This window comes from Echeneis naucrates, chromosome 1 (assembly GCF_900963305.1).
Source record: "Echeneis naucrates chromosome 1, fEcheNa1.1, whole genome shotgun sequence".
Lineage (NCBI taxonomy): Eukaryota > Metazoa > Chordata > Actinopteri > Carangiformes > Echeneidae > Echeneis > Echeneis naucrates.
Window position 1 is genome coordinate 21,069,658 of NC_042511.1, and position 13,748 is coordinate 21,083,405.

At 42.1% G+C, this 13,748-nt stretch overlaps 1 protein-coding gene across 1 annotated transcript in view; it reads left to right on the forward strand.

Moving 5' to 3' along the window:
- wdr17 (WD repeat domain 17) overlaps nt 1–13,748 on the forward strand; it is a 47,041-nt gene that overhangs the window by 22,571 nt on the left and 10,722 nt on the right. The window contains exons 10-26 of the mRNA XM_029500243.1: nt 6,907–6,998; nt 7,067–7,149; nt 7,228–7,314; nt 7,422–7,586; nt 8,651–8,766; nt 8,905–8,991; nt 9,261–9,410; nt 9,490–9,620; nt 9,937–10,062; nt 10,526–10,681; nt 10,757–10,821; nt 10,913–11,045; nt 11,127–11,215; nt 12,157–12,256; nt 12,378–12,517; nt 12,599–12,710; nt 12,783–12,924. Coding sequence (XP_029356103.1) covers nt 6,907–6,998; nt 7,067–7,149; nt 7,228–7,314; nt 7,422–7,586; nt 8,651–8,766; nt 8,905–8,991; nt 9,261–9,410; nt 9,490–9,620; nt 9,937–10,062; nt 10,526–10,681; nt 10,757–10,821; nt 10,913–11,045; nt 11,127–11,215; nt 12,157–12,256; nt 12,378–12,517; nt 12,599–12,710; nt 12,783–12,924 — 1,974 coding nt within the window. The remainder of the gene's footprint in view (nt 1–6,906; nt 6,999–7,066; nt 7,150–7,227; nt 7,315–7,421; nt 7,587–8,650; nt 8,767–8,904; nt 8,992–9,260; nt 9,411–9,489; nt 9,621–9,936; nt 10,063–10,525; nt 10,682–10,756; nt 10,822–10,912; nt 11,046–11,126; nt 11,216–12,156; nt 12,257–12,377; nt 12,518–12,598; nt 12,711–12,782; nt 12,925–13,748) is intronic.

Consider the following 13,748-nt stretch of genomic DNA (forward strand, 5'->3'; position numbering starts at 1 on the left):
TCATCAAACACTGAAAGGGGGCCGGTGCGATATGCATGCCAAAGGCCATGACTGTGTACTGCAGAAAGTCTCCTTTGCCCGTTCAGTCAAAGGGACCTGCCAATAACCTTTCAGCAAGTCTAACTTTGTCACAAACCTGGCACCCCCAACATGATCTACACAATCCTCCAATCTAGGAAGAGGGTAACAGTCAGGTTTCGTCACATCATTTCCTTTACGAAAATCTTTACAGAAGTGATCGTCACCATTAGCCTTGTCAGCCAACAAGCACGGGGCGCTCCAAGCACTATTACTGGGCTCAGCAATGTTGTGCTGCACCATGTACTCCACTAGGCTTAAGCCAGCAACGCTCGTCTGGGTTTTCTCGATATGGATGCTGTTTAATTGGCAGTGAATCTCCCACATCAATATCATGCTTCAACAACTGGATCTGAGAAGGAACACAAAAAGTAATCTGTTAGATTCAATTAACCCAATCAAATCCGAGCCCTGTGGCTCAGAGAGAGGTGAAAAATTAGTTGCAAGATCTTCCAAGATCTTCAAGTTCGACAACTTTCCCTTCATCAGGGCCTCAGATAAAACCCTGTTATCAACTTTAACACTTGACAGTGCTGAGACTTTCCCTGTCACAAGGCTAACACACGGTCCAGCAACTTCAGCACCAGACAGCACCACAGGAGAGACCTCACCTGCTTCAGAACTGGACTGCACCTTCTCCCTATCACAGTAAATTGTCAACATATTGATGTGACAGAGACAATTCCTTCGACCGCAATCTGGAGTGGCTACAAGATAGTCCCTATCACCCACCTTCTTCTGGATCAGGTAAGGACCACTGTAGCGAGCCTGAGGGCTAGACCCAGGGATCGGCAGTAACACCAAAACTTTGTCACCAGGCTGAAATTCCCTGCTTTAGCATGCTTATCAAACCATCCCTTCATTCTAGCCTGTGCCATTTTAAGATTCTCTGGCAATCTCACACACACAGCGCATCTTGAATCTAAAGTTACTCACACAGTCCAAGTTTTGCACTGTCCCCTCACACAACCAATTCTCACTCAGAAGCTTCAAAGGACCATGTACAGTATGGGCAAATACCAACTCTGATGGACTAAACCCCAGAGATTCCTGGACCACTTCCCGTATGGCAAACATCTGCATGTGAACCCTGTCATCCCAATCTCTCTCAAACTCCAGACAATATGTGTGCAGCATGGTTTTTAATGTCTGGTGAAAACGCTCAAGAGTGCCCTGACTCTCAACGTGGTGCACGCTGGAATGACAGTGTTTAATGTTTAGCTGCTTCACCAACTGAGCAAACGCGTTTCACATGAAGTTTGAACCCTGGTCTGTCTGTACAACTTTCGGTAATTCAAACAATGAAAACAATGGGAGTTGTGAGTTTCTCTGCCTGTTGTCTCTGCCTGTGTCTCTGCTTGTCTACCTGTCATCCCTTATCTCAGTTATTTTGTAGTGTTTGGTTTTCTTTGTCACAGTGTCTCTGTTATTTTGTAGTTTTGTTTTTTTTGTTCATTAAAAGTATTTATTTTCACCTGGTTCAACCTGGTTCTCGCGGCTCCTGCTTTGGGGTCCTCATTCCCGCATCACCCCCACCCAACTGTGACACACAGTCAACCAAAACACGTTCAAAAGGCTCACACACTACTGGAATTGGACACAGCGGAGCTGGAGGAATGGTCTGGTTTGGTTTCCCAGCTACCTGACATGTTCTTTGGTATAGAACAGGAACCACAACACACCAGTTATCTGCAACTGAGGGAGTCAACGGTGTCCATTTACGCAATAGCAAACCGTCCCTCACAAAATAACCAATTGACATAGAGTCCACTTTATCCCCAGCTACCACAGCTTCAAACAAGTGAGACAAAGTAGCATCATTCTTCTCAACCATCAACTGGTCACGAGTCAGTGACAAATGCTTAACCTCAGGAAAAGGCCCTGCATCCACAGGCTTACTCTCAGCGGTTTCTGGCGAAATCTTGGAATTCAAATCGACTTCACAGCTAAACTGCTTCACCCTGTTTATAGCAATACCAAGTAACAGCACAGGCCGCAAAAACTTTTGGAAACCTCTGAGTTAGCTCATGAAGAGAATGCCTAACAGGGACTGGTGTCACTTCAGGGCTAGCCAGCACCTTTCCTCTAGCCAAATTGTTCCCCACTGAAAAGTTAGTCCCCTGAATTGGGAATACAGGACGCACTACCACATTCACTGCACCTGAAACAAGGTCAGACTCCACACAAACCCTATGCAAAGATACATCTATGTCCTTCATACCAAAACCCAACACAGGAACTTCAGAACCCACAGCAGACTTGCCACTGAATGGCAAAACTCCCTCCAAAATAAAAGACTGTACTAAACAAGTGTTAAACATCAACTCTCTCAATACACTTTTTATCAACTCTAAATCAGTGTTATGCCAACAATAACGGCTCTTCTGAAAGTTTGCAAAAATAAAGGTTACATTTGGTTGAAACGCATTTATTTACAACAGTAACAACAGAACAATGAATGCTCTCTCACTGTCAGAGTATTGTTTATCAAAGGGTCTAAAATAAGTGAGCTGGGCAATACAAATCACAGCATATTCATAAGGTTTCTCCTCTGTACAATATGCATGAAAATGTTCATCAAAGTACAGTGTGGTAACAGTACAGCCTATTATAAACACACGTTGCTCATGTATTATAATATTGCTAATTCTTTTGAACACAGGTAGGCAATGGGATGCCTTAATGCATATAAAAAGACCAATTTTGTATTCAGTGCCATAATTCATCAACCACCATCCAACTTGTGGTTGAAACATCTGAACAAGCACTTAAATGTAATGTCTGACACAGTATTTGTCCACCTTCCAAGCTATCAATTGTTTTAGTTCTTAAAGGGCCAACTTCAAATTTCGTACAGCTAAAATTTCAAAATTTCATCGTGAAAAAACCAGTTGACGCTGGTGTTGCTTCACCCGAGATTTTGTAAGGTGTTTAACATTTTTTACAGACTTTTTAAAAAACTTGTGTTTCGTTTCAAATCTCATTCACCATATATGGATAAACGGGCCAATTTTTTTTAATGCATCTTGGATAGTGAATAATTAAATGGTGTCCATAAGAATTAATTTCTTTTCAGGAAACAAGGTTTCAAATATGTTATGGTGGTCACAGGTTTTAGGTAATATGTCATGCCATCAGTAAGGATAGGAGAGACAGTTATATTAACAATCTGTAAAAAAAAGCAAAACAAAGTTCCAGTGCTTCTTATCCCCTTCTACTTGGTCCCCGAAGATAAGTAGAGTGTTGCGGAGAACACACAATGCATGAATGGCATTTAGACCTGTGCTTGCTTTTGTCATCAATTTTTAAGCCACTTGGTTTGTTTTTACATTCTGTGTAGCCATAATTAAAACTCTGTATCCTGTCTGACAGCTTGCTTATAGAGATGTAACCATTTTTTATCAGGTACTGCAAAAACAACTTATACTGTACAATACCCTCTAACAAATCGTGCATGATATCAACTGCCAAATTGTCAGTGCTATCAAAATACTATACTAATGAATTGAGCACACAATATTTTTTAATCCCATAAATGTATGGTAAAACAGTATCTTCACTTAATCCATTATAATGTTCAGTATAAATTTCTCTAGTATGCAGAATAACTGCAGGATTATTTTCAGTAAATACAGATTGAGTTTCTTCTTTAGTTATCAAACAGAACCTACCCCAATGTGTTGCGCTGAAAGATTGCACAAAACCTAACAAGCTGTTTAAAGCAAAATTATCTCCTGTGACTTGAATTATAAAGCCAAACAATGGTTCTTCAAAAAATGGAAGTTGGATTCCTTTGGTTTCTAAAATTTTCAAATCATCAATTAGAAGCTTTAGTATTTCATCAAAACCGTATGTCTTTAAATCTTCTGTGCAGAAAAGAGCTGCAAGGTGGACATTCATTAGCACAGAGTTTAACTTTGGGGGTAGGTTTTTTCAAGTAAAATAAACACGTCCAACCTTTCTTAGAACCCAACGGGTTAGCGGTTTCAAAATCATCGTAATCATCATAATAGAGCAAAATTTGTAGGGCATGCCTCTGTTTTGAGAACATAAGGATGGTTCTGAAATTATAACCCATCATTAATGTCTCTGTATGTCCCCTTTTTACAGTGTTGCTCTTGCAAGAAGCAATCTCTTATCTCACTGTTTTTGAAACTAGATTTTAGCGTACCTAAAATCGGTACATACATATTGTATGGACAATATTGTATGGACAATGCTTTCAGAAAGACCAGAAGTTGTTGGCTGATCACTTGAATGTTCCACCTCAAAATTTCTTTGTCTGGCCACTACCGTTAAAATTTGACAAAGAACTGAACAGTTTTTGTGGTTCGCTTTACATACAAAACACCTGAACATATTCAGACAGATTTAACTGTGTTCTGACCTTTGTGACCTGGTGGCATATAAACGGTCTTGCAGCAGTCGTGCTCTCAGTTCCTTGACTCTCATCTTCTCTTTCACCACGGATCTATCTGTCGAGTGTCTAATTATAGAGAGAGCCTCCCTGCATTCCTCACCAAGAAGCTGTCCAACAATTACAAGAGATTCTCGGTGAGTTGTTGGGCTCTCCTGAAAAATCAACCTGATACACACCTGGAAGTCATCACTGGTGTTTCGTTGGACTGTCTTGAGTCTCCAAGCGAGATAGCCAGTATTGGCATCAGGATCATAGTAATGTTCCTGTTCATACAAGCATTCACACATAAACAAACAGACACAAAACAATGACTCAAAAACATTCGCAAAATTAATAAGGAAATAAGGTCTAATGACCGAAATGCAACAACACAGTCTTTGTCTTCAAAGAGACACTGAAACTTACATATCCATTTTTTGAGTATGGATCTTGGAGATATAGAAAAAGGGTCACAATTCCCAGTGCATAGCTGGTCCATACACTTATGGGTGGCTCCTTTCAAAACAAATATTTATTACATTAATATCTAATCTGTGTATATTATCACTGGTCCTTTAAGTGATCCATATAGTGACCCATATGATTCTGTCATTTCTGCAATCAATATGTTGACCATCTGTCTGCGTGTTGCATCTGACAGTGTTTATTTTGTCATACTCTTTGAATGGTTAGCAAATATAATAGTGAAGTAAAAGTGTAAAAAGTGTAAGTGTTGTTAAATTTATTTTAGTTTTAAAAACAAACTGGTATAAGCTGCATGATAGTAGTTCAATAGTGATGCTTATTCAATACTAATAATCCTAAAATATACATTTGTTGATGGTTACATAAGTTACCGGTCTTAATTCATCGCGATTCAGCTCTCTCAGGTCCCTTTTCCTATTCTTTGTAGTTGAGAGGAGTGGAGAGAAGTGTTATGGCCGGGTTTATAGTTCAGAGTGAAACATTCAGACTTAATGTTACTACAATTACCCTTGCAGATTTGATCTAAAGACACTGGGTTTTGACACTCTGTTTTAACACCAAAAATCTGTCAACTGAGTGTTAAATATACGCAGTTTGACTCTATCCAGAGTAAAATTTATTCTACTCTTGCTCACATTTCACCAACACCCAAAATTGAACTCTTTTCAATTTGCTGTGTACTTCATCAAAATCAAGGCTATCTTCTGCAGGAAGAGATGAGTAAACCGTCTCTGCACCTGCTTTACCACTCAAAACACATTGCAACAATGTCCACGCATTTTTCATCCACTTCAACATAGATGCCACCCACTGAAACAAGATAAAATATTTTATCAATGCCCTTCTCATTAAAAGGAGGAACCAAGCGAATGTTTTTGCTCACCATCGAAATCAGTGAATCTACCAGTAAGCTCTAATTCACACATGCAGATCCTAGTTTGCTGCTTAAGCTTTTTAGTTTAAGTTAGTTTAGTTATATATATATATATATATATATATATGTGTGTGTGTGTGTGTGTGTGTGTGTGTATGTATATAAAAATCAATTATTCAATCCAGTTATAGAGTTTTTTAAAGTCTTACCCTCAGTCTTTACCATTCATTCTGCTAGTTACAGTATAACGTCCACCTGATCCTTACTCAGAGTTCTCTGAGTTCCTGTCAGAATTAGTACTTAGAGCAGTTAAAAAAATATAGTGGCTGATTTCAATATTCATGTAGATGTTGTCATTGACAGCCTTGTTCTGCATTTAAGTCATTACTGGACTCAAGTGGCTGTTCCCAGTGTGTGAAAGAACCTACTCACTGTTTTAATCAGACCCTTGATCTGGTGTTAACATATAGCATTGAAATTTAGCAATTAATACTTAATAACATTTGGCTGAAAAGCATTTGGGAATAAATTTAGTTATATCAGATGTTTATCTGAAAATGCAGTGGCCAAAGTTAAGGAGAATATTCAGACATCATTTGCTAAACTGCCATGTCTAAATTCAATAGAGGACTTCTCTCTTACACAGAGTGCTGACCTTGTGAACAGCACTATGGCCTCACTGCATTCAAATCTTTTGATGCGGTGGAAAGCAATGAAACTGAAATGAAAAGTAAAGAGGCTGGCACTTTGGCATTGCTCTCAAGTTCGTGCCTTAAAACAGACGTCACAGAAATTGGAAGTGGTGGTCCAGTAATATAGATGAATTCTACTTAGCCTAGAAAGAAAGCTTTATAACATATGAAAAAGCTCTTTGCATTGGCAGAAGCTCCTACAGGGTTTCCGTGGGTCATTAAAAAGCATTAAAAGTCATTAGTTGGGTTTTGAAAAAATTAATTCCTCAAATGGATTTCAAAAGCAATAAATTCAATCACCACAAGCATTAAAAATTGCATGTTTAACCTGTGTATGTCCTGTGTCTGTGTGTCTTTGTGTGTCTGTGTGATTGAAGGTGACCTGAACTGCATTGCAGGAGCAACTTCACGGAACGGAGCATTCATCTGGGATGTCAGGAAAGGAAAGATTATCACTCGCTTCAATGAGGTAATTGTGTCACCGTTGTTGGTTTTTTTACCTGCCTGCATGTTTGATGTGACTCCTCTTCTACTAAGCACGGGAAGAACGGGATCTTTTGTATTTCATGGAGCCACAAAGACTCAAAGAGAATTGCTACCTGTAGTGGAGACGGTTTCTGGTGAGGAAACTTCTTCTTTTATCATGGTTTGAGATATGTACCTTGTTGCCATCCTTACCCATTTCCTGTTTCCTACAGCATCATTCGGACCATAGATGGTAAAATTCTCCACAAGTACAAACATCCTGCTGCTGTGTTTGGTTGTGACTGGAGCCAGAACAACAAGTGAGACATCATCTTACCACAGTTACATGACAACAGTCCCCTGTCCTCCGGTCCTGACTCCTCAGTCTCTTGACTTCAGTTTTCTGACCTCAGTGTCCCTTCTGCAGGGACATGATAGCGACAGGCTGTGAGGACAAGAATGTCAGGGTTTACTATCTGGCCACTAGCTCTGATCAGCCTCTGAAGGTTTTCACTGGACACATGGCAAAGGTTTTCCACGTGCGCTGGTCCCCACTGAGGGAGGGAATCCTCTGTTCTGGATCAGACGACGGGTATAAGTCACACACAGGCAGACAGACGGATAGACAGAGAGACAGACAGAGACACACAGTCAGACAGGCACACGGCAAGACAAACAGAGAGACAGACAGACACAGGCTAACAGACAGGAAGACAGACACACATAGTCGGAAAGACAGTTGGAAAGACACCCAGTGGGATAGACAAGGCAGCAGGAAGATGGAGACACATAGGCACATATAGACAGACATACACAGACAGACACAAACACTCACAAAAAGACAGTCACACAAATGCAAACACACTCAGACACACAGAGAAAAACATACAAAGACACACAGACAGGCATGGGGAAATAGAGAGACACACAATATCACAAACAGAGACAAACACAGATATGCATGGAAAGACATAGACACACCCTCAACCTGAATTTTGTTTTAATCATTGTGTCTCTGTGTGTTTCCATGTTTGTTTCTATGTATTTGTATGTCTCTGTGCCGCTGTTGGTTTGTCTGTTATTTCTTTGTGTGTCTGCATTTGTCTGTTTATATCTTTCTCTTTGTTTCTTTATGTGTATTTTTGTGTGTTTCTCTTTGTGTTGCTGTGTGTCTCTGTGTTTTTATGTGTCTTACTGTGTCTTGTGTATGTCTTTGTGTACCTCTGTGCTTCTCTGTGTGTGGCTATGTCCCTCTGTGTCTCTTTGTGTTTCTCTCTTTTTGCTGTGTGTATCTCCGTGCGCGTCTCTGTGTTTGTATGTCTTGCTGTAATTGATGTTGCTCTTTTTTGTGCCTCTGTCTCTCTGTGGTTGTATATATCTCCCTCTGCATGCCGGTGACTTTCTGTGTGTGTCTTTGTGTTTTGTTTTTTTTTCTCTCTCTCTGGGTCTGTATGTGTCCTTGTCTTTCAATTTGTTTCTGTGCCTCTTTCTATGTGTCTGTCTCTGCCTGTGTGGTTTGTGGGTCACTTTGTATGTATCGCCCTATGTGTCTCTGTGTGTGTTTCTCACTATCTGTCTTTCTGTGTCTTTCTCTGTATGTTTCTTTGTGTGTCTATTTCTCTCTGCGTATATCTTTGCATGTATTTGTGTGTGCAGCACTGTGCGTATCTGGGACTACACACAGGATGCCTGCATCAACGTCCTCAGTGGTCACCTGGCTCCAGTTAGAGGTCTGATGTGGAACACAGAGGTTCCTTATCTACTCATCTCAGGTGAGCTAAACGGTCCTGTAGGTATCTGTGTGTGACACAGTGTTACACTCACAGTGATCTCAGTCCTGTCACTTGTGTGTGATGTCACAATGTGGCAGTTATTGTGCTGATGCGGTTACATGTTGTGTGATGTTGTAGGCTCCTGGGACTACACAATCAGAGTGTGGGACACGAGGGACGGCACATGTCTGGACACAGCTCATGACCATGGAGCTGACGTCTATGGTGACTCACAACATGCACACTACACACAGACATGCAAACACACTGTAACAAACTCAGCTGGCACTACTGTAGTGGTCGCAACTGGTGACTCATGAACCAAAACTGGGCCACTGCATTACAGTCAAGATCAGAACTTCTCACTGTTTCAGACTGACCCATCTCCCCAGCTCCATTTGGAGGAACTTGTTACATTTTAACATTAGCAAAACTGATACACGCACATACATTGGGTACTTGAATCCACAAAGTGTGGTTGTGTGTGCATGCAGGTCTGACCTGTCACCACAGTCGTCCGTTCACCATGGCAAGCTGCAGCAGGGACAGCACAGTGAGGCTGTGGTCCCTCACACCACTCATCTCCCCCCTGCTGCTGAACATCCTGACAGATCAGCCGTGGGAGAAGATCATTGGAAACACAGGTGAGCGTGGACTCCCACAGTCCTCTGATCCCTGCTGTCCTGCCTGCTCACACTTCTGTGCTGTTGTGTATCTCTATAGACACAGTGATGGTCCCTGGCTCTCCTCCACTGCTCTGTGGGAAGGTGTCCCGGGACATTAAACAAGAGCTGGACAAGCTGAGCAGTAACTCTACCACCAAGAAGCTGCGCTGGTTCTCAGAGTGCTTTTCGGTAACTGATGCTAATTGGTCAGTGGGGACCCCCCATTTTTTCTAATTGTTCTCTAAGCTATCTGCTATTACATTGCATTGAACAGAGGCTTTATGGAGTCACAGATAGAGGCAGCTGAGGTTGAGCTGATTCTGAATAAGTGGAGACATTTTAACAAATGAAAAGCACAAAAGGAGGAAAAAAAAACGGGAATGACTGAGTGTGGTGAATAACCTGCAGCCCATTCAGACTCAGGTCCAGCAGACAGGGTTCCCTTAGACTGAGTGTGTTTGCTGCATGTGTGTTTGTGTCTGTGTGTTTGATGACATAATCTCAGCCTCCAGGGGGCAGCTGTAACCTGTGGGACCTGGTGTCCATCATCAATGGTCAGGACGACTCCTTGCTTCCAGCCAGTTACAGCAAAGGAGTGATGCACATGAAGCACCTGCTGAAGTTTAAGACGGTGAGTGCTTCACTATCAGGGGGAAGGCTTCAAGCTACACTTCTCATCAGAGCAGTCAATCGGCAGTGGCAATTTCCCTCAAAGAGAAAAAACACAGAGAGCAGTTTCTGCCTTAAAATGTCCAAAGAATCAATGTTCTTTGCCTGCTCATGTTTAGACGGTAGTGACAAATAGCTCACGCATTCATATAGATCAGAATAAATTTCACTGATCCGAACAAGCTCTGAATGAATGATCTAAGTACACACCTAATGCTAGCAATGGCGTCTCTTTATTGACCAGCTTAAAAAAAATATTGAGTTAAGCATCAAATTTCCTGCTTACTCATCAACTTCTGTTTCCGGAGGTGGAAATACGCATGGTAACTCCGCCTCTGTCATTTCTGTTCCAAAAGTTAGCCTGCAAACCAGCTAGCTTTCTGATGTGGATACACTTGATTAAGTGTCATCTCTTGTTGCCCCAGTCGGAAGCCCAGGAGCTGACCATAGTGAAAATGTCCAAGTTTGGAGGAGGCATCGGTGCTCCCAGTAAAGAGGAAAGACTGAGGGAGGCAGCAGACATCCACCTGAGGCTGGGGCAGATTCAACGATACTGTGAATTAATGGTGGAGCTGGGACAGGTATGGGAGAGGGGCAGGTAGAGGGAGCGAGACAGAAAGAGGATTGGATGAAATGCAGTGCTGTGTCCGTTTTAGTGGGAGAGGGCATTGGCTGTGGCTCCAGGTGTTTCCATGAAGTACTGGAAGAAGCTCATGCAGAGGTAGCAAAATTTACATTAATTGATACACAGCACATTAATTGATACACAGTGTGTATACACACTGACATATGACATCATACTCATGTTGCAGGAGAGCAGACCAGCTGATAGCTGAGGACAATGACGATGCTATCCCATACTGCGTTGCTACAGGAGACATTAAAAAGCTGGTGACCTTCTTCAGTGACAGAGGACAACTGCTGGAAGCCTTGCTCATAGCAAAGGTAGGTGAGGCAAAGTTGGAAGGGCCCTTTTACCTACCTGTGCTATATCACAGAGGTAATCATCATATCTCCTGTTTCCAGGGAGCATGTGAAGGCAATATCCGCACACCTCAGAGCTTTGCAGTCAACAATGCAAATAATGATGTGGACAACAGACAACAGTATCAAAGGTACACAAGCAGACACACACAACAGAGACAAACATACAGAGACACAAATATTCATACTCAGACAAAGGCAGGCTCAGAGACAAAGACAGGCACAGACATAGACAGAGACTCAGAAAGAGGCTAGAGACATACACACACTGAACGACAAAGAAAAAGACTGAGCTAGACGGACACAAACAGGAACAGACACAATAACACACATGAACACACACACAGCAAGAGATACAAACAGAGGAACAAAAACACCAGTTTGTTCCCTTGTGTGCAATTTGAGTGAATAAAATGCAGTGTGTGATTGTGTTAGAGGTGTTAAAGGTGTGTAAAGGCATGTGATTGTCTGAAAGGTGTGTGACTGTGAGTGAAGATTTTATTGGTAGTTAATATGTGTGAAGATATTAAAGGTGGTTGAAGGTGTGCAAAGATGTTTGAAGATGTTAAAGGTGTGTGATGGTGTATGAAGGTGTGTGTAGGAGGTGCATTTAAGTTTATGTTACTTCTGTTTACAAAATTATTTGACTTAATAGGATAAGCTATGATCAACATTTTATAGCTATTACATCCACCCTTACCACCTGAGGAGGAGGGTGAGGGCGGGGTTTAGTCCAAATCAACTACTAGCTTCAAGTAGTAGTTAATTTGAAGGTGATGTAAGCGGAGAAAGGTGAAAGTCATTGACCGCAGCATCAGACACACACTTTAGGAAACTTAATGCAAGGTCCTTCAAACTTTTTCCCTTACATATTTTTTGGACAATAAACTGTGATCATCAAAGAATAATAATCTCTCAGTGGATCCTTTGGTTTGCTGTGTATCAGGCACATTGCTTTACTGCTAGGGGTAAAGTTGTAAAGGCACTCTCATGCCACTACAGTGTATGAAAATAAGTTTTTGTGCTAATGTCAGATAGAAACAGTGGCTCATGTGATCTGGATCTTCTATAGTTTCCTTCATCAGGTGTGTGAGCAGCTTGCTGACTCATACTTCCAGGATGGATGCTCTGTGCTGGCAGCCTGTTGTCACCTGGCTGTGGACAATGTTGAGGTACACACACCAGTCTATGAACAGCACTGCATTCACACTGAGCACTGGATGATTCAGGCATTTGGCTTATCTGTGTGTGTGTGTGTGTGTGTGCGCGCGCGGGTATGCATTATGTTTGCAGTTAGCCATGTCTACTCTGATCCGAGGGAATGAGCTGGAACTTGCTGCATGTGTGGGCATCGTCCTGGGAGAAAAAGCCAGTCAGAGCACTGTGTACTGCCTTGAGCTCTTGGCAAGGAAATACATGACTACACCCACATGGTGTGTCTCCACGTGTTCAGCTACTGTGTCATCTACTGTGATCAACTGACTGTGATCAGCTGACTGGCTTTGTTTCCTCAGGGAGGTGTCAGCGAACCTGCTGCACATGATTCCTGAGAACTTTGTCTGGATGACAAAGCTGTGTGCATTATATCCAGGTAGTGCTGCTCAGATCAACCGCTTCCACGAAACGGTGAGTTTCATACAGCCTGTCAAACCTTAGTGATTGACACTTGGAAGGTGACAGGTGTTGTGTATCCTCCAGTGTGGTGTCCCCGACTCAGAGGAGTGTGAGGCCCTGGCAGAGGCAGCCAGGTCTGAAGGAGACCTGTTCTCTACTGCTCAGTTCCTCCTGCTGGGACCAGAGCCGGAGAGGGCCCTGAGTATTGGGATACAGTATGTCAAAGGTATACACACAGACACACACTGAAATTGAGCATTGAGATACAACATGTCAAAGTAGCACACACAGACAGGGCTGGGTTAGATTACTTTTTCAGTTACTGAATACAAATTACATGGCAATTTTTGTTATGAGTAACGTAATCCATCTGATCACAAAAAAGTGCAATCTACTTTTGGATTACTTCAAAATAAAATCTCAATCTCTGTGGTCCAGATCGGATCCTCGCATGCCCATTGTTGGCGCTTTTACCTATGCACAGGGGCACCCTGACTGGTCTGTGGGTATGCAATCATATTCACAATGAACTGCAATGCACTGAGTATTCTGACACCTTACTATCAGAACAAGCATGAAGTTCTTCAGCAATTTCAGCAACAGTACCTTGTCTGTTGGACCAGACCACATGGGTCAGCCTTCGTTAATCACATGCATCAATGAGCCTGGGCTTCCCATGACCCTGTCACCAGTTCACCACTCTTCCTTCTTTCGAACACTTTTGATAGATGTTGATCATTGGAGACTGGGAACACCTCGCAAGAGCTGCAGTTTTAGAGATGCTTCATTTCAGTCGTCTAGCCATCACAATGTCGCCCTTGTGAAAATTGTGCAAATTCTCATGCTTCTAACATATCAACTTTGAGGACAAAATGTTTACTTGCTGCCTAATACACCCCCCCTTCACTAAGAGGTTAGGGGGGTGTGTTTTGCTTCATATGTCAGTGCTCAAAATGTCATACCTGATCTGTGCAATTACAATTTGTCAAATCAAATTGCCTCTACAAAAAGCTGATGGCATAAGTATTTACAAGTCGTTAAGGATTTCAG